This window comes from Typopeltis vanoorti, chromosome 14 (assembly GCF_054136105.1).
Source record: "Typopeltis vanoorti isolate ZY-2024b chromosome 14, IOZ_Tvanoo_1.0, whole genome shotgun sequence".
NCBI lineage: Eukaryota > Metazoa > Arthropoda > Arachnida > Uropygi > Thelyphonidae > Typopeltis > Typopeltis vanoorti.
Window position 1 is genome coordinate 92454494 of NC_143562.1, and position 25997 is coordinate 92480490.

General features: G+C 37.3%; 1 protein-coding gene across 4 annotated transcripts in view; it reads right to left on the reverse strand.

Moving 5' to 3' along the window:
- The window catches only part of LOC150099760 (protein FAM193A-like), a 342566-nt gene that overhangs the window by 205235 nt on the left and 111334 nt on the right, over nt 1-25997 (reverse strand). For all 4 annotated transcript variants that reach the window (XM_090403637.1, XM_090403636.1, XM_090403635.1 and 1 more), the window contains exons 5-6: nt 18751-18863; nt 11658-11852 (exon numbers count right to left, since the gene is read on the reverse strand). In XM_090403637.1, the coding sequence (XP_090259763.1) occupies nt 11658-11852; nt 18751-18863 (308 nt within the window). The remainder of the gene's footprint in view (nt 1-11657; nt 11853-18750; nt 18864-25997) is intronic.

A 25997-nucleotide genomic window follows, 5' to 3' on the forward strand; every position in this document is an offset into this window, starting at 1 on the left:
CAATTTAGTTTAATCCTTTATCCAAGTGTGAGCAAACAAAGTATGTGCCTGACAGTATCTTCAGGACTGGGGTAAGGTGGTACAACACCTTACATTGGCAACTCCTATAGGTAGAGATGACCTTGCTAATGCTTCTGCCTGGTTTCTCCACTTGGGCCTGGCTGCCACTGAAGAGACCTCAATACAGGTCGAAACTAGTCTGGGTAGTGGCCCTTCCCTTAATGCATAACATTACACATATCTGCAAGGAGATGTGTTTTGCATTATGGGAGATACTGAGATAGGAGTCATGTTAGCTTGCTCCACCTTTGCAACGAGTTACCCGGTGTTGTACCACCTTACCCCAGTCCTGAAGATACTTTCAGGCGCAAACTTTGTTTGCTCACACTTGGATAAAGGATTAAACTAAATTTATTATAGTCTAACCAAGTGAAAATTAAACTTTCAAAAAAAAAATGTTTTGACTACTATTTGGATTCTGGTGTGTAATGGTGAATCCAAGTTTCATCCAAAGTAATAAATCGACACACAAAATCAGCTTTGTTCTTGTTAAAATGCTCCAAGCACTGTTCAGAGATTTTCATGCAAGTGTGTTTTTGATCTTCTGTGAGCAAGCATGGCAATCTTGTGCAAAGCATTTTCATTTGCATTTCTTCATGCAAAATATATCCTGCACGTTCTTTTGAAATGCCTATAGTCACAGCAATTTTGCACTTTGACTTGCCAGCCATCCAATATCATATCGTGCACTTGATCAATGATTTCTGGTGGTGTTACACTTTTTGGCTGACTTTCAGCATAACTTTACTTGCATGTGAAATTAAAGCAATGATTCTATAATTCTCAGAATCTCTGGGATTTGATTTTTTTTTTTTTTTTTTTTGAATTGGGATGAATACTGATGTTTTCAATCTCTAGGCCAGTATATTCTCTTCAAAACCTGTTGACAAATTTCGTCAATTCACTACAGCTGCTCTCAATAATTCCACTGACACACTATCAGCTCCAGGAGCTTTTCCTTTTTGGCAGCTGTAACATTGCTGATATCACTTCACTGTTCATTATTATATGTTTCTTAGTCTTTGTACCAATTTAACAAGTTCTTAATCAATCTCTTAAAAATAGTAAGATGGAATGTCAGAACACTCTAAATTTGCAAATTAATAACTTAATCCAGGAATTAGAAGTGATGAAGGCTGATATTGGAGGTATCAGTGAAGTGAGGTGGACAGATATAGGAATAATAAGAATAAAATATCACATTATAATCTACTCCGGCAGTGACTTACACCTTAACGGAGTAGCGCTTGTCTTAAGTAATAGAATCGCAAAATCTCTACATGGTTATTGGCCCATGAATGACAGAATCATAACAGCCAAAATAACTGCACAACCATTCAACTTGTATATTATCCAAGCATATGTACCAACCCAAGACCTCCCAGATGAAGAGTTGGAATAATTTTATGAAGACATCCAAACTGCAATCTCTAGTGCTAAGTCAGATGATATTATTATAATGATGGGCGACCTAAATGCAAAAGTGGTCTCAGAAAAAATCTCAATTTGCATGGGAAACCAAGGGCTTGGAACCAGAAATGAAAGAGGCAAAAGATTAATTCAATTCTGTGAAACCAATGACCTAATAACTGCCAACACATTATTTAAACATCCTCCCAGAAGACTATATACATGGAAAAGCTCTGGGGACATCTATAGAAACCAAATTGACTATATAATAATAAGCAAAAGATTCTGAAATGCAATAACACAAACAAAAACATATCCTGGAGCAGACATAGGATCGGACCACAACCCAGTGATTGCAAAAATTCAAAATAAAACTTAAGATACCAAGCCAACCATTCATAAGAGAAACTTATAATTCAACCAAGAGGTTAAAGACTGCTTTATAAAAGAATTCACAAAATCCCTTAACAAGCCTGACAACACAACTCACACAGAAAATAGAACAACAATTGACGAAATTAACACGAACAGGCAAATATTCAAGAATAGCATCAACGAAGCAGCCAAAAATACACTCCCACAATTAAAGGGAATAAACCTTGAATAAATGAAAAAATATTAAAGTTGATGGAACAAACGAAAAAGTTAAAGAACAAACCTGAATATAAAAGCATAAATAAAGAAATAAAAAAAGAATGCAGGAAAGCCAAACAGGAATGGATTAAGAATAAATGCACAGACATAGAAAACCTTGATAGAAAACACAGAAGCAGAGTAATGTATGAAAAGATCAGAGAAATGACAAGCAAGACAAATACAGTAAATCATGCAAGTGTCATTAGAGACCATATTCTAATGGATAAAAAAGAAATCATAGAAAGATGGATTGAATATACAATGAAATTATACGAGCAACAAAGAAATAATATTCCTGAACAGACTGATTTAGAAGGACCATCCATTTTACTTTGTGAAGTTGAAAACACCATCAGAAAACTAAAAACACATAAGGCTGCAGAAATAGATAATATCTTGGCAAAATGGTTGAGGGGTCTCGATGTAGTAGGACTGAAATTTCTAACAAATTTATGCAATAAGATATACAAAACTGGATTTCTACCCAAAGATATTAATCACTCAATTTTTGTTCCAATTCTCAAGAAAACAAAAGCTACAAGATGTTTAGAGTCCAGGACAATTAGCCTCATCAGTCAAGTATCAAAAGTCCTCCTATATGTTATTCTTGAAAGAAATAAAAGAAAACTAAACATAGAAAAAATGATACACAAAGTGGCTTCAAGGAAAATGTAGGTACAAGAGAAGGTATTTTCAACATCAGAACTATCATAGAAAGATATCCAGAAAAACAAAAAGATGTAAATGTCTGCTTCATAGATTACAAAAAGGCATTCGACAATGTGTGGGGTGCTTAAGGGTCAAAACTGTATAACTGAGAGGAGACCTCCACATAGCCTTTAAAGGAATGCGGAGAACCGACCAGGGCTTCTAACCTAATGTCCAATCCTCACTTTCTCGTGGTGCACCCTGTAGGGTATCTACTTTGATACTGAACGAACGAGGATGGGCTGGCAATCTGGGATTTAGCCGACCAAATTGTATTCTTATTGGTTAAACCAAAATAAAAAATGATGGTATAACATGACAAAATTTCATGCCGGCTGGGGCGTCGCCCGGTTAAACAAGGCCCCCGTTGTTTTCGCCAGGGAACCAGGGCGAACAGCGAAAAGTCAGCTACTGGAACAAATCTGAAAACAAACCCCAACTCAACATCACCAGAGTTAAAGATCGGTACTATCAACGTAAGAAGCGTGAATGGCAAAGAAATGAAGCTAGCTGAGGAATTAGATAAGTACCAGATCGACATAATAGGGGTGACTGAAACAAAAAAGACAAAAACTGGTGAGATCTTTCTGAGCAATAAATACAAAATGTTATATTCAGGCAATGACAATCAAGGAAAAGAAGGAGTAGCCATAGCATTCAACACAATATATGAGGCTAGTCTTCTTGAATGGCAGTCAGTCTCAAGTAGAATAATGTGGGCAAATATGAGAATGGGGAACTGGACAATGAGACTTATTTGTGCCTATGGTCCCACAGAAGGTTCTACTAAGGTAGAAGTGGAGGAATTTTTTGAGGCTTTAGAAAAAGCAACTGACACAATGAAAAAGGAAAAGTTGGTCCTAGTTGGGGATCTAAATAGCAGAGTAGGAAATGATTGTGAGACATATAAAAATATTTTAAAAAATATAAAAATATTTTGGGAAAATTTGGAGAAAAGAGCAAAGCTAATAATAATGGCAAATATCTGTTGGATTTCTGCTCAGGACATGGACTGGTTAGACTGGTTATTACTAACACCATGTTCCAACATAAAAATGTGCACAAATTCACATGGAGAGAAGAGGCTAGGAATAAGAAAAGTCTCATTGACAATAGCATGTAAGAGAGAGAGAAAAGGTAAGGCAAGAAAAAAGACAAATGTAAGAAAGCTAAACAGTGTGTAAAACTAGCTAAACAAAAGTCATGGGAGGACTTTGGCAAGAATATAGAAAATAAATATCAAGGTGGCAAAATATTCTGGAGGTTGTTGAAGAAGCTTAGGAATGGAGGAAAGAGTGCTGTAAAAGGAGTTAGAGATGATAAAGGTGACATGAAAACAGAAGAAAAAGATATCCTTGAAGTATGGAGTAATTACTTTGAAAAACTGCTAAATGAAACAAGCAGTGATGACAGCACAGTGGTAAAAAACACTGACCAGATATGCAGTCAGGAATATCCATACTTGAAGTAGGAAAAGTCAAAGGCTTGAAATGTGGAAAGGCAGCAAGAGTAGATGATATTCGACCGGAAATGCTGAAGTATGGTGGTATAAAAGTCTTACAGTGGCTGCACTGCATAGTTCAGAAAGCCTGGACTGAGGGACGAATTCCCGATGATTGGAGTAGAGTTCTCATAGTACCCATATATAAAAAGGGAAATAAAACTGAATGTGAGAATTACAGAGGTATTTCCCTACTGAGTGTTCCTGGCAAGATCTATGCAAGTATACTTGAGAAACGGGTGAGAAGAATTGTGGAAGAAAAGCTTGGTGAAGAACAAGCTGGATTCAGGCCAAATAGAGGCTGACAGGATCAGATCTTCACTTTACAACAAATAGTCGAGAAAGCATGGGAATATAACAAAGATCTGTATTTCAGTTTCGTTGATTTGGAAAAGGCATATGACAAGGTGCCAAGAGAGAAGCTATTCAATATGCTGCAGTTATATGGTGTCAATGGGGCATTATATCAAGCAATACTTAGTCTTTATTTGAGTTGTAAGTCAGCAGTTAGAATTGAAGGAAGTACAGGAAGATGGTTTAATGTTAAATCTGGTGTGAGACAAGGATGTACATTATCCCCTCTGTTATTCATTATCTATATGGATCACATTATGAAGGAAAGTGGTATTAAACATGATATCAAAATTGGAGATGTTAATGTCATTCTTTGCTTTATGCGGATGATGTTATACTTCTAAATAAATCCGCTACAAGGCTGCAAGATTCTCTGACTAAATTGAATAGCTGTTGTAATAGATATGGTATGAAGGTCAGCAATAAAAAGACAAAGACAATGAAAATAGGCAGAATCACTGAAAATGTCAACTGTGTTGTGAATGGAGAACCTGTGGAACAAGTAAAACATTTCAGCTACTTAGGCACGATTTTTACTGAAGATGGTAAATTAAATATAGAAATAGACAACAGAATCAGCAAAGCTGGTATGGTGGGAAGTCAATTGAATAAATTCATATGGAATAAGAGAGAAATTAGTCGGAACACTAAATTAGCTGTATACAAGACAGTGTTCAAACCTGTTTTAACTTATGGATCTGAGAGCTGGGTCAGAAGTAAATCGCTTGACCAAAGACTAGAGACCGCAGATATGAGAGTCCTAAGAAAGATTAGAGGCGTGAACAGATGGCATCAATGGCAATATCATATTAAAAATGAGGATATTAGCAAAGAACTCGACATTGTCAGCATCCAGGAATGCGTTAGCAGAGCTAATCTCAGGTGGTATGGTCACTTAAATTGAATGGGAGAGGAAAGATTAGCAAAACAAGTGTTCTTTGCCAGGTTGGCAGGAAAACGACCCAGAGGAAGACCAAGATATAGGTGGATTGATACGGTACAAAGTGCCTTAGACGATAGAAATATAAGATCTGATAATGTTGGAGTCTTGACAAGTAACAGACTGATTTGGAGGAAAATTGTAGATAGGAAGTTAGTAATGATGTAAATTTTTCATGTAGTACTGTCATATCCTGTACACCCCTTGAGGGTACATGGCAGGAATTTGATGATGATTCGACAATGTTCAACATGAGCAATTAATTGAAATCCTTTCAAAAATAGGCATGGACAGAAAAGACATTAGGCTAATAACTAATCTTTACTGGGAACAGACTGCATCTTTGAGAATAAATAGCGAGACCGCAAAAGAATTCCCAGTTCAGAATGGTGTGAGACAAGGCTATGTCTTGTCTCCGATTCTCTTTAACCTATACACAAAAGAAATATTTAATAAAATTAGTAACCTCAAAGGAATCACTGTAGGAGGCAGAAATATTAATAACATAAGATATGCAGGTCACACTGTTCTTCTAGCTGAAAACAAATATGACCTCAAGACTCTTATAGAGGAAACCCTCAAGTATAGTGAACAGTATGGCGTCAGTTTCAACTTTAGAAAGACAAAAATCATGATAATTTCAAGAAAAAAGGAAACACCAAAAATATCCATCAATATAAAAGGAAATAAATTAGAATAGGTGCAAACATACACATACCTCGGACAGTTGATCACAGAGAAAGGTAGGAGAGAAAATGAAATTAGGAAAAGGATTGAAATTGCAAGGTCAACTTTCAACAATATGCAAAATCTACTGACATCTAGAAAATTAAATCTGAAAACAAGACTAAGAATCTCCAAATGTTACATATGGTCCACATTATTATAAGTAGAGACATGGACACCCTCCAATCTGAGTGTGAAAAAACTAGAGACCTTTGAAATGCGGATGCTGCAAAAAATTATGAGAATATCATGGAAAGACAAAAAGACAAATGAAGAGATACTAGAGATGGTAGGTGTAAACAGGAGCCTGATAAAAGAAATTAAAAAAAGAGAAAAGTCAGCTATTTTGGACATATTCTGAGACATAACTGCCTACAAAGGACACTTCTCAAAGGAACTATCAAGGGAAAGAGAAGGAGAGGAAGACAAAGACTGGAGTGGATGAAAAATATAGAAGGCTGGACCTATCTCTCCTATGAGGAATGCAGCAGAGAGGTGCAGAATAGGACATGGTAGTCAATCTCCTGGAGGGAGAAGACACCTGACAGGACAAGAATCTCTGCACCCAGTCCACAGCTTCTTTATCCCCATGGAATCAATAATCCAGGTGTGGTCATATCAAAGCCAAATTCTCTTTCAATATTATTATCATTCTTATACAAATTCTCTATATACTCTTTCCATCTTTTTTTTTATTGCTGCTTCTTCCATCAGAAATTTACCCAATTACTTTTTACAACTCCTAATCTAGGGATAAACTTCCTTCTCTGTAACAACATTTATTTTTCTAAACAGATCTTGTTCTATAATTTCCTTCCAACTTGTTTAGATGTTTTTCCTTATCTCTACAAGCCTGTCGTTGGAAATCTGCACTAAGTTGTCTAACTCTTTCTTTGTTTGTCTGAAGTTTCATTTATTTGCCTCTATGACTGTACATTTTGTTTCTTCCTATAGTTCTAATTTTCTTCCTGTATCCTCAAAAATTTTTAATTTCTTCCCAACTTCTACTTTAAATGCTTCAGCTATCAATAATTCGTGATCTGTCCTACAGTCTGCACCAGATAATGTTTTTGCTGCTTGAATAGCACTCCTCCACCTGCAGCAATATAATCTATCTGATTTCTGTATTCTCCATGACGTGAAGTCCATATGAAGTACATTCTTCTTTTATGTTGTTGGCAGCAGTTTGCAATAAAGTAACTGTTCTCAACACAAAACTCCAACATCCTTTCTCCTGCTTCATTCCTCAGTCCTAAACCAAATTTTCCAGTGATGCCTAGTTCTTCTTTTTCATCCACTTTTACATTCCAATCACTTAATATAAAAAGAAAATCTGTTTTATCAACACTGTATACTACTTTTTGCAAGCTGCTGTAAGATTCTTTCTACCACATCTTCACTTGAATCTGTAGTGAGTACATACACCTGTATGAGTGTAACATTCACTGGGTATACCTTTATTCTGATTAAAATTATTCTACTGGACACCGAGTTGTAACCCAAAATGTATTTTCTGTATTCTCTTCTAACTATGAATGCTACTCCATTTCTTCAAAGGTTTTCATGCCCAGAGTAATACATCATGAAATCATTTGTATCAAAGTGACACATTCCTGTCCATCTCAGTTTTTGGATTCCTAACATCTTAACTCAAATCCTTCTCATTTCTTACTTCACCAGTTCCAGTTTTCCTTGATACCTGCTTCTTGCATTTCAAGTTCCTATTTTATGTAAATCAGTAAAGCAGAGGCAACTTGTCTGTAATTAACTCTATCAGAAGTTGAACTTCCAGATGACTTTGATCCAGCTTCATCATCCTTGTTAACTTCATTAGAAGTTACTCTCTGCTCTTTGCTAGTAGCCATTTCAATTCTTCAGATCTGGGTGTCCCATCTTCCAGCACTATATCACAATAACTTAAGCCTATATTCACTCTTCATCCCCATCTTCTCTCAATAATTCCACTGACACACTATCAACTCCAGGAGCTCTTCCATTGCTAATATCATTTCACTTTTCATTATTACTATGCAGTCTGATGCTGCCTCTCTCAAACAATCCCTGACTACTTTCTATACACTGACATTCTTTCCTTGTAGCTTCTTAAGTAATGGCACTGTTCCAAGCAGCCATCTAAGTTTGTCATAATTGCCAGCTTTGTAGTTCCACACACACACACACACCCTTCTTGACTGAGAATATTCCACATGTTGAGCAACTTTCCAGAACAAGGCCACATGGTGACTTTAATTAATCGGAGATAGTGTTTGCTGTGGCTATGATAACTATCCTTTGAAACTATTCACATCTAATACTTCAATGAAGTTAGCCAGCGCTGATATAGTCTTATTGACTTCTATCTCACACCAGACAGCACGAAATGAACCATCTCCTTCAGATCTAAAATCCTCCTTAACTGCTATTTTTGTTGGTTGAAGTTCTTCAGCTACCGTGAATACCCCCCTCCTCCTCCTGCTCTATATCCTCTATCCTCTCTGAAAATAAAATATCCTTTACATTCTATCCCAGTAATTACATTGTTCTTTGTTAACCAGATCCAGCTGATGCCATTAATTTTTGGCAAAAATTCCTCTCCTTTATTTCTGATACTTCTAGCATTCATGTGCTTGCATTTCAATATCCTATTGGATCCACAGTTACCCTTGCATAATGTCATTACCAACCCACTCAAATTAAAAACCTGTGAAACTGCACCCAGCAGTTCACAATCATTTCTCCAGTCAATCATTTGTCCCAGAGGTGACTAGAAACATGCTTGATTGCATCCCTACCCTCAATATCTCTAGTTTCCTTGATTCTGTACTTCCAGCCTCTCAAACAACATTCTCTTCATACATCTAACTCCAAAACATTCAAATGCAGTTCATCAGGCATATACAAGTCCTTTTGTCCATCAAATCCACTCCATACACATATTCTACTACATTCTCTACAACACTTTCAGTATCTTACCTTACCTTACATTATTAATATTAGTTACTTCATTCTCCTGTTTCCAACACACTGCTGACATTGGCACCCGCTTGATAAAAGCATACAAAAAGTTTTTAAACAAATGTAAATGTTAAAATAAATTCATCAAAATGAAAAAATTTTAGATATTTTTTTACTTACTGTTCACAAATATCGCAACAGCAGAAAGCTCCGATCATGATCAAAGCATGTGTAGTAATGAAATCCTTCACACAGCCATTGCAGACGTTATTGTGAACATTCCAGTATTTCAAAAATTGAATACTTTGTTCAGATGCCTACTAAGTTTTAATTTACAGAACCAACAGAAAGATGCAAGGGTGTTGATTTCTATCTGCATAGAAGCAGACTCAGCTCGTACTTGTTAGACTGAGCTATCTGGAAATGCAACAATATGCTCGACAGCTTCAGATTTTATGATACATACAGTTTCTCTCAATTGATAAACAGCACTTATTTCAGAAGAAGTGAAATGTGGCATAGGCAAACACGTGTCGATGATGTTTGGAATAGAGAACTAATCTTTAAAACTTAATTTTGTGTCTTCCTTTTTATGGTGCCTTTGTGCAGTGCACAACTTCCACACATGCCTGCAATGGCCCTGTTCTTCTAACACAACTAACGTTTCTTGACTTGCTCATGCACATTTTTCGAAACACTCTCCTTCACCACTCACACTTTCATAACAAATACACACTATATGGCACTAAATCCCTCATATCGAAACCACTGAATATCAAAGTCTTGGTTACTATTTTCCTCATATGCATCAGTGCCATGTAGAATGCTTTTTAAATGATATCGATTAATAAGATTCACAATTAAACACAATCAACTACACAGCCAAAAATAAAGAAAATATTACAACATTGATTAGTGATAATGCAAATATTTACTGAAAGTGAAGACTAATCTGGATAACATGTGCACAATGCTGCCACTTTGGAGGCCTATTATATCATTTGCAATAGTAATCACTGAATAAAAAATCATATCAATAAAAAAATGATGGCATTATAATGGGGGTGCTTAAGGGTCAAAGCTGTATAACTGACCTCCATATAGCCTTTAAAGGAATGCAGAGAACCGACCAGGGCTTCTGACCTAATGTCCAATCCTCACCTTCTTGTGGTGCACCCTGTTGGGTATCTACCTGGATACTGAACAAACAAGGATGGGCTGGCAATTTGGGATTTAGCCGACAAAATTGTATTCTTATTGGTTAAAGCAAAATAAAAAAAATGATGGTACAACATGATAAAATTTCATGCCGGCTGGGGACTCCCGGTTAAACAAGGCCACCGTTGTTTTCGCCAGGGAACCAGGGCAAACAGCAAAAAGTCAGCTACTGGAACAAATCTGAAAACACATCCCAACTCAACATCACCAGAGTTAAAGATCGGTACTATCAACATAAGAAGTCTGAATGGCAAAGAAATGGCGCTAGCTGAGGAATTAGATAAGTACCAGATCAACATAATAGGGGTGACTGAAACAAAAAAGACAAAAACTGGTGAGATCTTTCTGAGCAATAAATACAAAATGTTATATTCAGGCAATGACAATCAAGGAAAAGAAGGAGTAGCCATAGCATTCAACACAATATATGAGGCTAATCTTGAATGGCAGGCAGTCTCAAGTAGAGTAATGTGGGCAAATATGAGAATGGGGGAACTGGACAATGAGACTTATTTGTGCCTATGGTCCCACAGAAGGTTCTACTAAGATAGAAGAGAAGGAATCTTTTGAGGCTTTAGAAAAAGCAACTGACACAATGAAAAAGAAAAAGTTGGTCCTTGTTGGAGATCTAAATAGCAGAGTAGGAAATGATTGTGAGACATACAAAAATATTTTGGGAAAATTTCAAGAAAAGAGCAAAGCTAATAATAATGACAAATATCTGTTGGATTTCTGCTCAGGACATGCATTGGTTATTACTAACACCATGTTCCAACATAGAAATGTGCCCAAATTCACATGGAGAGAAGAGGCAAGAAATAAGAAAAGTCTCACTGAGTATGTTATTGTTGACAGTGATGTTTTATCCCTGGTGCAGGACACCAGAGTAGAGTGTACAGGAGATTTGAAATTGGAAGTGATCACTATTTAGTCTTGAGCAGGATAAAATTGAATTTCATATTGAAAAGAATAGCATGTAAGATAGAGACCCCCCCCCCCCCAAGTAGGAAATAAAATTCAATAAAGAATAATGATGAGCAATCTTGCTAATAAACATTACAGCATCTCATGGTGAGTAAGTTTTATAGAAATAATTTTAAATATTATATCAAATTTATGAAAAATAAAACAGAACACAAAAGAACATACCTATGCACCAGGTCTTTTAAATGATCAGCTGCAGGCATTTTAACAAAGGTTACTGGTGCAAAAAACTGATGTGAGCCAAACTTCTCTCCTAAAGGTAATCCAGCATCTTTATACATTTTATGGACTGCTTGCTTCAGTTCTGCCCAGCATTTTCGTAGCTGCTGCTGTTCCAAAGCTTGCTTCATTTCAAAATACCTAGAAATAAAAATTATAACATGAACATAAAAATATCATATAATATATTATTATTATTAAGATAGACCTTCAGGGAGTCACAGACTCATTGAGGGAGGCCACTTCTACACACACCAGCTATCATACTTATTATTCAATTCATTGACACTGCTTGCACTCACAACATCCAATGACAATCCATTCCAATCACACACCACCCTCTGAGAGAAAAATCTAGCCCTCACACCCTTCTTGTGGCCTTCATTCTCAGCTTCCAAGGATGCCCTCTCGTTCTTTCCCCACCTCTAGAAATTGAAAAATTCCATTAATTGAAAACTTGTATGATCCTTTTGAAGTTTGTAAGTCTCAATCATATCACCCCTCTTTCTCCGGTTTGTTAGTGTCTGTAGTCTACAAATTCTCAATCTGTCTTCATAATCAGTATTCCACAATCCTGATATCATTTTTAACGCTCTCCTTTGTACTCTCTCCAATATATATATCAGAATCACAATGGAAATCAGGAGACCAGACCTACACACAATAGTCCAAGTGAGGTCTTATCAAAGCCTTGTAAAGAGGCAAAATAACATCCTTATCTCTACATGTGAACGTTCATTTCAGCATTGCAATTAAGTTGTGTTTGCAATCTTTGCCACATGGCCCCTAAACTTCAAACATCCTATCTATTAACACTCCAAGATCCCTAGCCTCATCAGTTTCTTCTAGCCTAATCCCACCAATATAATATGACATTGGATATCAAATCATGCCGAAGTGAATGACTTTACATTTACTGACACCCTTTTTCTCATGCCCACAATTCCAGCCTATTCAAATCATTCTGCAAAGACTGCATATCAACAGCATTCCTGATTACCCTAGCTATCTTTGCATCATCAGCAAATAACTGAATCTCGCTTGTCAAATCCTTCCCAATATCATTAATGTACAGATTGCATAACAGTGGACAAGCACTGATCCTTGTGGTACACCACTTATTACCTTGTAGATTCATATCCCCCCCCCCATAATACTTTTTGATATCTGTCAGTCAGCCATCCTATAATCCATGCTAATATTCTATAACCCAAACCCATTTTCTATAATTTATGCAACAGTCTACCATGCTATATTCCGTCAAAAGCTTTAGAAAAATCCAGAAGTATCATGTTGTATCCATTCCCCTTGTCTAGTTCAATGGTAACATTGTTATAGAATGTGAGCAAGTTGCTAAGACATGACCTTCCTTTAGTAAACCCATGTTGTTCATTGCAAAGTAGAGATTCACTGTCAACCCATTTCTAAATGTGAGCCGTAACCAATTTTTCCAAAATCTTCACCACCACTCCTGAGATACTAATTGGTCAATAGTTGGATACATCGGTCTTTACACCACCCTTGTGCAATGGAATTAGTATACATTCCACATTCCTTCAATTCCTGCGGAATCCTCCTTGTTCTGAGACTCATATTAAACATCCTGGTCGAAGGAATGGCCAGTTCAGCTGAACACTCTTTTAGCACACATGCTGATATTCCATCAGTCCTTATTGCTGAATTCTTATTCAATTTGTGCAATAGCTCAATCGGCCTCACACACACCTGCGTTTCTTCATCTAGTGAAGAAGTAATAGTGAGCTCAATGTTGTGTTCACCAGGTTTAACAAAATGGGCATGCATTAACTGAACAACCTCTTCTGCATCTGTAACCCTCACAGCATCTGGATTTACAAGTTATTCTTTCATATTCATTCTTTCTTTTACTTGCAGCATATCGATAGAATTCTCATGGATTGTCTTTAACATACAGAGCCAGTTTCTTTTTATACTCAGACTTTGTTTACATACAACAGTTGTGACTAATCTAGTCTGCTGCTTATAACGTTCATAACGACATCATCTTTATGGAAACTGTATTCCTTCCACGTCGTCCTTTTCTTACAAATTTCTTGCTTAATAAGATTACACATCCATTTGCCTCCTACTCTATTTATACCTTGAACTCACAGGACACATTCTGATATCGCATCATTTAAGTATTGTTTAAATGCTTCCCATTTAAATGTGCCGTTGATATTCTTTCCATCCAGAAACTGATCCCATTCCACTGAACTCAGTATATTATGACCAACTCCTCAGTTGGTCATAATTTCTTGCTTTGCTGCTTAGCATGTACCCTTTTATGAATGGAACATTCATAAACTTAGTCACTTCCCAAGTGAGTGCTACATGATCACTGTCGCCAAACGGAAACAGAATAGTTACGTCTTTAACTGAAATGCCCTCTGACACTGCAATCAAAACTAACACTCTCTGACTTTGAGTTCCTTCTGTCACATGCTGCTTGAGGAAGTTGTCCAGCAACAGCATAATAAATGCATTTTCATTCTTCTCATGAGATTCTACTGCTACCCAATCAATATTTGGATAATTAAAGTATCCCATTATGATTACTCTTTTCATGCTCATCTTTTTTATTTGGTGATGCATTTCTTCATTACCAGCAACCGATCCACCAGGTCTGTAACAACATCCCACTATCTTGTTAGATTCCACCTCACACCAAATGGCTTCAAACTCAGTGCCACACGAAATGTTGTTAGTAGTAGTACTACAATCATAGGGCTCGACTAACTGGATTCAAGTCATCCAATATCATTAGCAGCACACCCCCATCCCTCTCAATCCTTCCTAAAAATACTGTACCCATGACACTCGATACCAGTTAGTAGATCCGATTCTGATAGCCAGGTCTCACTAATACCTACAATCTGAGGTTGCAACATATTGACTAAGGCAACAAACTCTATCCCTTTGTTTCTGATACTCCTAGCATTCGTGTACAGACTTAATAATCTACCTGCTTGTTCTTTTGTATTGTCTTGTCTGTAGTCTGCCTGACACAGTTGGACAACTTGCAGATCTCTATTCTCTAATGCTTTACACATGTAGACATCTTTGCACACATTTGATGGGTCCGAACCGGATGAACACAAACCCGAAATCACTCTCTCCTCGTCAACATTTTCATGACAAAGCCCATTCGCTTCATTAACACAGTTACATAACATTGTAGCACTTGCACATTCACACCGTTCCTCCCTTTATAATTTAGTTTCCCTGACTCTCTATGTTAGGTCACATACCAGTTATTAGTTTTTCCAGATTCCTGATACCAAACGCATTCAGGAGTAGGCCATCCCTCTTATACAAATCCAGTCTTCCCTCAAACTCACCCCACACACATCCAAATATCGCATCCATTACGTCTAATCAGCCTATGCATGGAATCGTTTGCCATCATAGCCCTTCTTCTTAATTCATTTTTATCGTAGCGCGGTAAAATACTAACGATTTTCACTTTCTCACTCTTCACTCTCGCCTCTTCTAACAACCATTTCATGTCCTCTTTCATACTGAACTTATCTCCAGTATAATCGCTCATACCTACAATTTCATTTATTTTTCTTTTCTGTTTTTGAATTCCTTGCATTATATTTTTAATTTTCGCTCCAGGAAAACTCGTAATTCTCTCATCTACAGCATGTTTTATTACAGAGTCACCATACCAAATAACTTCTTTCTTTTTATTAACAACGTCACTTACCTGATTTCCGTTATTTCCTGACTTACCTGTTTCCTTGTTTCTTATTTTCCTGTGTTCATTTTTCTTTTTCTCCCTATGGTCATTTAAACACCTCTCCATGTGTTACACTCACATTCATATTCAATATATTCTCTGCATACCAGAAAGTATATTGAAAATATACTAAATAAAATTAATGATTTAATACAAAAAATTCATTTTACATAAAAAATTAATTTTAAATTTCATGAATATACCACATGGTTAGCCTAGTGGCTGTGCACTTCACAACCATATGCCTGGGGAAGGAGTGTCCTAGGTTCGATTCCTGTCTGTGACATGAGAAGCTGAAGGATTTTCCTCAGCCATAGCCAAGTTAGCCGGTCTTGGGCATGGACAGTAGAGTTTTTTTCCCCAGTTTATCCTGGGGTTTTTCATCCCACAAAACAGGCAAACTGGCCTTGAGAACTCAACGCTACTGGACATAGGATACACCAGGGCATAGGACTGACCACCTTATCCTGTGAAAGGTTTGAAGTCCGATGATTAATAAACCCTCGACACCGCAAGGTATAAAGAAGATGAGATAAGATGAGAATTTCATGAATGTAGTGTCACAAGCAACCCCTCTTTTCGGGATATACAATGGTGTCCAAAACCTAAGGACTAACACTATTTCTGAAGATTATAACAACAAATTCAGACGAATCACCTTGTGGAAATTTGTATAACAGACAATTAAGAAAAAACAGATACACATTCAAATTTTCTAATCTCACAAAGGGGTCATGTGATAGCACTTAACAGGATAAAGGGCTGCATTAAGCCTGCATGAAGTAAGCTCTTTTTGTGAAGGAATAAAGTTGCAAATTTGGATATCTTGTAACATCTCAAAAACAACATCTAGATGATTTCACATGGGGAAAAATTATTAGAAAGCTTGAAGGAGGTTGCAGAATTACTGATATTGCAGAGAGTTTGTATTCTCGCAATGCATGGTGTCCAGGCATTCAAACCAGTGGAATGTTTTTCAGATGTTTGCTAAGAGGTTGCCCTCACTCTGCCATAGAGAGCATGAAGACAGATTTTTAGTTATAACAGCAAAACATAATCAAAGCACAATGGCAGGTGAGCTTGCAAGTCAGTTCCATTCAAGCACAGGTATGCAGATATCTCAATAAACTGTGGCAAGACCTGTAACAAGTACGCCTATACACCCAAAGGACTGTAGCCTGCATCCCTTTATCCATAGCTCATCGTAGAGCACATTTTCAGTGGTGCTGTATCCATAAAAATTGTAAAAGACACCAATGGGTAATGTATTCTATACAGATAAGTCTTTCCTTCGATTCTAGAAGATGATACTTGATCTGGCATGAAAGTGGTACTGCTCACCATCGTGAAAATGTTCTTGAAAGGAATAGATACAGCAGCGCTGGGGTCATGATATTGAGGCATTATGCTTACTGGATGTACCGAGCTACAAGCTGGAAAATTGGACTATGACTAGTGAACAATATCACAACCAAGTTCTTCAACATCATTTGATATTGTTCCTTGGTGCTGTAGGCAAAGTATTAATTTTTATGGATGACAATACCACACCACATTGTACATAAGCAGTGGAGATGCTTCAGGTGACCAAAGGTATTAATTGAATCAGGGGCCAGCATGCTTCCCAGATCCCAACCACATAGAACACGTTTCGGACGCAATAGGGAGATGCAATGCTGCTCAAAATTCCTCTCCAGAAAACAAACAAGGCCTTATCTTTACTCTGAAGGAGTTGGCCAGTTTGCCTCAAGAACTCTTGAATCCCTTGGTGCTAGTGATACAATGTTGTGAGAGCTGCATTGCAGTTCAGGGTGGACATATTTCACACTGAAATGTCTCTCAGCATAGTTTTCTGTAAACACTGTACATTAATTCCTTAAATACATCCTTAGGAAAGTTGTATGATTTGCCAAAAACATATTGCAATTTAATCTGTATGAAATTTATAACACATTTTGTGTAATATAATTTATTAATATGCTGGCAATAAATTTATGTCCACATCTGACCATAGTCATGAAATGTTTTCACATATTGGTAAAAATGTAGTTTGTCCTTCGCTTTTGGAAACCAGTGTATTTATTTACAATACTTTTAAAAATTTGCCAGTTTCAGCAACAATGATTTTTGCTGCAATGTTATTGATTTCATCATATCTAAAAATGATTCAAATTAGGCTTCATCATGTTTATTATACAGTTTTTCTTGCTTAGATGAACAATTGTAACACTGTGGTTTACCAAAAGAACATGCTAAATAAAAATTTTAAAAAATGGCAGATGCCAAATATTTAACATGGGTTGTTATAAACTAAGTTAAAACTGAGATATTCATTAATACAGAAAAAATTTAGTTGGAAATATTTCTGAAATTCTTATAAACTATTTCCAGCTCATGGGGTGCGATCAATTTTGAGTTAGATGAGAGAAATGGTTACTCAGTGATACTGCTAGACTTTCCAAAGGCATTTGACAAGATTCCACAAAGAATCCCACTGCATAAACTGGGAGATGGACATGAATCTGGTGATCTGGATTAGAGGGTGGTTTATGGAGGAATTGAGTCTAGCAGAAGGCAGGTGACCAGTAGCATACCAGGGCTTAGTACTTGATAGGAAATCAATTGTTTGCTGATGATGCTAAACTGGGAAGCACAATGGTAAATGAAGGTGATGCAGAGATCCTGCAGAAAGACAAATAGATCAACAGTATGGGCGAAGGTTTGTTAATGGCTGCCAGTTCAATGTGGCGAAGCACTTCGAGAAAAAAAAAGATCACAAGCTCTATACTATATTGATGGAACTGAACTGCAGAAACTGATGAGGCCAGGGACTTACTGCCTAAACATAACATGTAATTATTTAGCTGTCTCACTGTTTTAGTTTATTTAGTTTCAGCAATTGCAATTATGCCCACATAACACCACTAATTCATCTGCAAGTTCAAGTTCTTTTCCGGCATAATTTCTTATGTTGATGGTGCCTTCAATTCTGCTGATGGAGAGGTGGTTCCAGTATGACTTTTCACTGCTTGCCATGATTCAGATGAAAACAGCAGGGACTTTGTTTAACTGAGCGATGTCCCAGCCAGAATAGACAGAATGACATTTCATAACATTGTATCATGTTTGTTTGTTTGTGGTTTAAGCCAGTAGAATAGTTTAAGTGGCTAAATCCCAGCTGTCAGACTGTCCTTGTTCATAAAATGAATAGTCAAAGAGTATTAGCATTTCAGTGCATAACCTAAACAAATTTCAGCACAAAGAAATAATACATACCTCCTTTCATTACAAGACTCACAATGGCATGCAGATGCAATTCCATTCTGTGCACCATCTGCTTCAGTTACTTCATTAGACAAGTACAATTCTCTACCTGCTTGTGCATAATCCTAAAAATGATTTTTTTTTAAATTGTAGAAACTGCAATTTACTGATTCAAATATGCAAAATGTTTATATATCAGAAGAATTAATTTGTAATTTTACATTAGAAAATAAATTCCTGATTGTAAGTAATTAACATGAAAATGAAAAAAAGATAACACTTGTCATTGTTAATGAAATACTTTCTTCATATCTAATTAAATGCAAGGATTTTATCTGGATTACTGAAATAGTAATTCTTCTGGCAAAATAAAAAGTTAAACACACAGGGCACATAATAAAAGTTAAATAATAAATTATATAAAATGAAATGTGTGCTCAATATCTATATGGTAAATTATCTCAATTTTCTCTTAAGCTTTTTTTTTAATGTCCCTTTCAAAACTTATCCCAAAAAACAAATATTATGCCAAAATAATTTGACAAGTGTTGTGCAATAATGAAATTGTAGCAATTAAATATGATTTATATATATATATACAGTAAAACCCCCATTTTTACATTTTCCAGGGGACTGATGGAAAAAAGTGTAAATAGCAAGAAATGCAAAAAAAAAAAAAAAACATTCAAAAAAGGCTAAAAGATGACTTACTACTAGTATGCGAGTCCACATACTAGATTACAAAATTTAATAACTGAAAATAAATGAATTTACAATTACATTTATCTAATTTAAAAAATCTTTAACTGTTGATTGTTTTTGCTTTTTCTGCACTCTTATAAGTTCCATCTGCCTCTCCACAGTGTATAAGGCATTAAATGCCCCATTTTCTCCTGATGCACTTGCAATATACTGCCTCAAAACAGAGATAGCTTCCATTGCTTCTTTACTAGTAGGGATGGTAGGTTCTTGATCACAGTCTTCTTCAACCACTTCTTGACCAAGGTGGTTGGAAAGGATGTCTTCTACACTTAGTACCATTGTTGTGATCACACCAGCATCAAAATAGTCTTGAAATGGGGAAGACTCATCCATCACATACCAGTTGTTGGGCTCTGACATATCTTCTTCTTCCTCCTGTAGTTGTTCCTCTTCTTCCACAAACGTAACTTCTGCCTTCTGGAAACAGTTGGATATCGTTTCAGGAGTAATGCAACCATGCTTTGGCCACATAATGCATGGCATCAAGGATTGATATGATCATTTGTTTTGGGTCCATACCATTAACATGCATAAACACAGCTTTTTCAACAAGCATTTTTCTATATTTCCATTTAAATGCATGGATGATGCCTCAAAACAGAGATAGCTCTAATGGCTGAAGCTCACTTGTACAATTAGGGGGAAAGAACACTAATCTAATGTTTCTGAGCTGCAGATCTTTAGGGTGTGCAGGACATTTGTCTAGCAGTAGTATTTTGCAGTGATTTTCCCCCATTTTAGCATCCAGAGCATGCATGGTGGATGTGAAGATGCTGCTGCTGGTCATTCATGCTGTGCTGCTGGCATCATGCTTAGTAGGCAGATTTTTCACTTTCTTGAAACAACTTGACTTTTTAAATTTACCAATTACCAGTGGAGGTAATTTTTCTGATCCATCAGCATTGACTGTTTTGCTCATGGTCAATGTTGATGGATCAGAAAAATTACCTCCACTGGTAATTGGTTTTTTCACCATGACACTTCTCTCCTTTAAAACACAATGTTTTACTTGGCAGAATATTATAAAAGAGCCCAGTTTCATCAACATCGAAAATATTTTTCAGTTCATAGTCCTGAATAATAGTCTTTAGTTCATGTTTCCACTGGTTTACAGTTTTCCCCTGCAACACTATTACTTTCTCCACACACTTGATTATACACAATATGTGACGAGTCTTGAAACGATCAATCCATCCATTTGATGCAGTAAATCATTAATTCCCAACCTCGCAGCAAATTCAAGAGCTTTTGCTCGGAGTATAGTACCATCGACTGGAATACCCGACGCTCTCATAGAAACAAACCACTCTGCCACAAGTTTATCCAATTCATCGTATGTTGATGTCCAGACATATTTTTGTTTTTTTTGACATAGCGCAGATTGCTGTTCATTCAGTTCAATGCTTGACCTGTTTATTTTTACTATCGTATTCAAAGTGAACACGGAGAGTCCAAGATCTTTTGCTAAATGCACAAGTGTTCCGGCATGCAAATCTACGCTATCACACGCTAAATTACGTAGCAGAAATTCTGCAATATCTATCAATTCATACTGTGATTGAAAAATCACAGTATCGTTCATCACTACATCACTGATGCAAGCATGCAAATCACAATGATGGCAGATACGAAACTATAGATGAAAGCAACAACGCCATCTGGGAACAGAAATGTGCAGATTTTCGCAGAAATAGATTCGAAAATCAGTATTGCCACCCAAGAAAAAAAATGCAAATCACGGGAAATAACGTCTACATCAAGTTGTTAATGGCGGGAAAACAATATATCGTAAGAATAAGCCTTAAGATGGGACCAACGGAAAATGACGTAAATGGCAGGAAAACGTAAATTACGGGAACGTAAAAACGGAGTTTTACTGTATATATATATAAAAGTTAGTGCATATATATAACTTGGGTGTTAGTTATATATTAGAAAAACAATTTTAACAATTTGCCACAAAACATGTAAAAAAAATTAAAACTTTCATTGATACTTTATCAATTAAAGTATCAATTATATAAACACTATTCTCGTAGACAGGCTTATACGTTGGTTATGCATTATTAAAACACTTAAGGAATTGAACAACATAGTTAAGGATATAAATTAAATTAAACTTTAATAAATATTTTCCGATATTTCGGCAACGTCACGTTGCCATCTTCTAAAGGAACTTACAAAAAAAAGTTACGTGCACGTAGGCACTACAACACACAAACTGGGAATGAAGAGATGAAGCTATTGTTCTCCTAACAGTCCTGATGGTGCCCTCTAGCGGGCTAAGTAGGTGTTCTTGGCTGTTGGGCTGAAGGTCTGCTGATGTAGGCCTCCCAAATTTGGGGCAGTCGCATACAACCAAATTTGTTGAGGTTTGGAGAATTTCTTAGGGCTGAGGCTGATTCCATAAACAATCTTTCAAATTTGTATTTGCTACGGTGTATCACTGTAGCTTTCTTCCACCGTATTCTGTGGCGTGTATCCAGAGCATGGTCCGCAAGCCCAGAATGACTGTACTTGTGAAAACGGATGTAGTCCTTGTGTTCTGAAATTCTGATATTCGCTGTCCTGCCTGTTTGGCCAAAGTAAGACAGTTTACAACTGCAAGGGACCTGGTATACACCAGGTAGGTCTAGGGGAAGTGGTTGGTCTTTTGTGGAGCGGATAAGGGATGCCAATTTTCTGTAAGGTTTGTAACAGGAGGTCAGGTCATGTTTTTTTAAGATTTTGGTAATCTTTTCTGAGGTGCCTCGGATGTAGGGAATGGTGATGGATTTAAAGTAATCCTTGTTGTGGAGGGGGGGGGGGGGGGGGAAGGGGATCTGTGGTTTGTAGGTTCTAATATTTTTTGGATTTTTTTGGGGGGTAGCCATTGGCTGAGAAAGTGTTGAGGATGTGATTTAGTTCAGTGTTTAGGGCCAAGTCGTTTGAACAGATTAGTTTAGCCCTGTTGTATAGTGTTTTCACTACTCCATATTGTTGTGAGGGGGGGGGGGGATTGTTGGTGAATGTATCTGCCTGTATGGGTGGGTTTTCTGTAAACTGAGAAAACCAAGATTCCATTAGGCTGGCGGGTGACTAGTGTGTCTGGGAAAGGGAGGCTGCTGTTTTCCTCTTTTTCCAGAGTGAATTTGATTCTAGGGTGTTGATTGTTTAAGTGTGTTAAGAAGGAGAGAAGTGTTTCAGAGCCATGTGGCCAAATAGCGAACACATCATCAACGTGGCGAAGCCATATGGTTGGTTTTTGTGGGGCAGAGGCTAAGGCTTTTTCTTCAAAGGTCTCCATAAAGAACCTTGGCCGATTTCTTTATGGAGACCTTTGAAGAAAAAGCCTTAGCCTCTGCCCCACAAAAACCAACCATATGGCTTCGCTACGTTGATGATGTGTTCGCTATTTGGCCACATGGCTCTGAAACACTTCTCTCCTTCTTAACACACTTAAACAACCAACACCCCAGAATCAAATTCACTCTGGAAAAAGAGGAAAACAACAGCCTCCCTTTCCTAGACACACTAGTCACCCGCCAGCCTAATGGAACCTTGGTTTTCTCAGTTTACAGAAAACCCACCCATACAGGCAGATACATTCACCAACAATCCCCCCCCCCCCTCACAACAATATGGAGTAGTGAAAACATCATACAACAGAGCTAAACTAATCTGTTCAAACGACTTGGCCCTAAACACTGAACTAAATCACATCCTCAACACTTTCTCAGCCAATGGCTATCCCCCCCAAAAAAATCCAAAAAATATTAGAACCTACAAACCACAGATCCCCCCCCCCCTCCACAACAAGGATTACTCTAAATCCATCACCATTCCCTACATCCGAGGCACCTCGGAAAAGATTACCAAAATCTTAAAAAAACATGACCTGACCTCCTGTTACAAACCTTACAGAAAATTGGCATCCCTCATCCGCTCCACAAAAGACCAACCACTTCCCCTAGACCTACCTGGTGTTTACCAGGTCCCTTGCAGTTGTAAACTGTCTTACTTTGGCCAAACAGGCAGGACAGCGAATATCAGAATTTCAGAACACAAGGACTACATCCGTTTTCACAAGTACAGTCATTCTGGGCTTGCGGACCATGCTCTGGATACACGCCACAGAATACGGTGGAAGAAAGCTACAGTGATACACCGTAGCAAATACAAATTTGAAAGACTGTTTATGGAATCAGCCTCAGCCCTAAGAAATTCTCCAAACCTCAACAAATTTGGTTGTATGCGACTGCCCCAAATTTGGGAGGCCTACATCAGCAGACCTTCAGCCCAACAGCCAAGAACACCTACTTAGCCCACTAGAGGGCACCATCAGGACTGCTAGGAGAACAATAGCTAGAAGATGGCAACGTGACGTTGCCGAAATATCGGAAAACATTTATTAAAGTTTATTTAATTTATATCCTTAACTACGTTGTTCAATTCCTTAAGTGTTTTAATAATTATCTACACTATGCAAGTTACTTTCAAGGTTAATGATTCTGAAAAAAAAAAGCAAAATTGAATAAGAAAAAGAAATTTCAATCACATATTCAAATTTTTTGATTCCATACAAAGGGTGCAGTCAAAGGTGGTGAGAAACAGGAAGAACGACTATGAAAAATGACTAATAAGTACTGATTGTAGGGAGGTGATAGAAACAAATGAAACAGTTGAGTTAATGAATGATCATTTTGCAAGGGTGTGCACAACCCAGGTGGAGAGTGCAGTGCCAGATTTGACAATGAATGATGAATGAATAGAGGTAGAAGAAGTGAAGGGATTACAGTATTGAATGCAAATAAGGCCATGGAATTAGATGGGATACATTTGTCCATGTATCATGAGAATATGCAAAGAAACTGGTACCCCACCCCCTCTGACCAAACTGTTTAATTTAAGCCTCAATTCTTGGAAAGTGCTAAAGGGAATAAGGCCAAATAATTTCATTCTAAAGGAGACTCCAAAACAGAGGTAGCAAATTATAGGCCAATCACTGCCTTGGGAGTGGTGGTAAAGTACTAGAGAAGTTGGTAAAAGACAGAATCCAGGACTGAGTAGAGAGGAATATGATACTCTACAGGAATCAAGCATGGTTTTGTGAAAGATAGGTTTTCCTTTATTAATCTGCTCATTTTATTATAAAATAGTACAGTGACAAATGAGTTGGATAAAAGCAATGGCTACACAATAATACTTAGCTTTGCAAAGACATTCAGGATACCACATGGAAATTTGCTACATAAAATGGAGCATATGCAGATGGGAATGAAGCTGGTGGTTTGGATAAAAGGATGGACAATGGACAGATATCAAAGATAATAGGGAAAAGTGAACACAGGAGAAAGTGGGTGACTAGTGGTATGCCACAGGACTCTAGTTAGTCACTGCTATTTTACCTGTACATCAGTGATAAGTCCATGCAGTTAGCCTAGTGACTAACTTCACAACCATATGCCTGGGGAAGGAGTGTCCTAGGTTCAATTCCTGTTGGTGATGTGAAGAGCTGAAAGATCTTCCTCAGCCACAGCCAAGTTAGCTGGTCTTGGGAGTGGACAGTAGGGTTTTTTCCCCAGTTTATCCTGGAGTTTTTCATCCTGCAAAGCAGGCAAACTGGCCTTGAGAACTCAACACCACAGGATACACCGGGGAGTAGGGTTGACCACCTTATCCTGTGAACGCTTTGAGGTCCGATGATTAATAAACCCTCGACACTACAAGGTAAAAAAGGGTAAAAGGAAGATGAGATGAGATCAATGATATAGAGATTGACTTCTGGGAAATTTTAATTTTTTTTTTGTTCATCAATGATGCAAAGATCAATAATCAATGAAGGTAATGCACAGATCTTATAGGATGACTAAGACAGACTGGGTTTGGGCAAAGGATAATGGTTATCAGTTTAATGTGGGCAAGTGTAAAGATCATGAACTCTGAGATTAGATCACAAGCTGTCTACTACACTGATGGAGCTGAACTGCAGGAAATGGATGCGGTAAGGGACTGGGGGAGGGGAAAGAGAGAACTGGGAACAGAGAGTTCTAGTTTAGACACACTGCAAAGGCAGGCAAAATAGTATATCAGCTTACATGGTTGTTGAAGAATACATTGACAAGATAGGGGAGTTATTATTCTCCTTTATAAAGCTTTAATAAGGTCACATGTGGACTATTGCATGCAGATTTGGTTGGCTAGATTCCATGGGAGTAAGGACATGGTAGAGAAGATCCAGAAGTGAATGGGACCATGATTGTGGCAGATCTCCCTGTGAGAATAGACTGAATATGTGTGACTACGCATGCGTGCACACATACACATTTCAAAGACTAGCCAATTTGAGGAAAAAAAAAAAAAAAAAAAAAAAAAAAAAAAAAAAAAACGATGGTAGAAGATGGAAACTGGCATGAAGAAATGAACAACCTTAACTTTACCAGCTCAAGTCACAAGGCTTGGTCACTATTCTGTCGACTGGAAGGCACCAGCACTCCAAACAGAACTAAAGGAAAAAT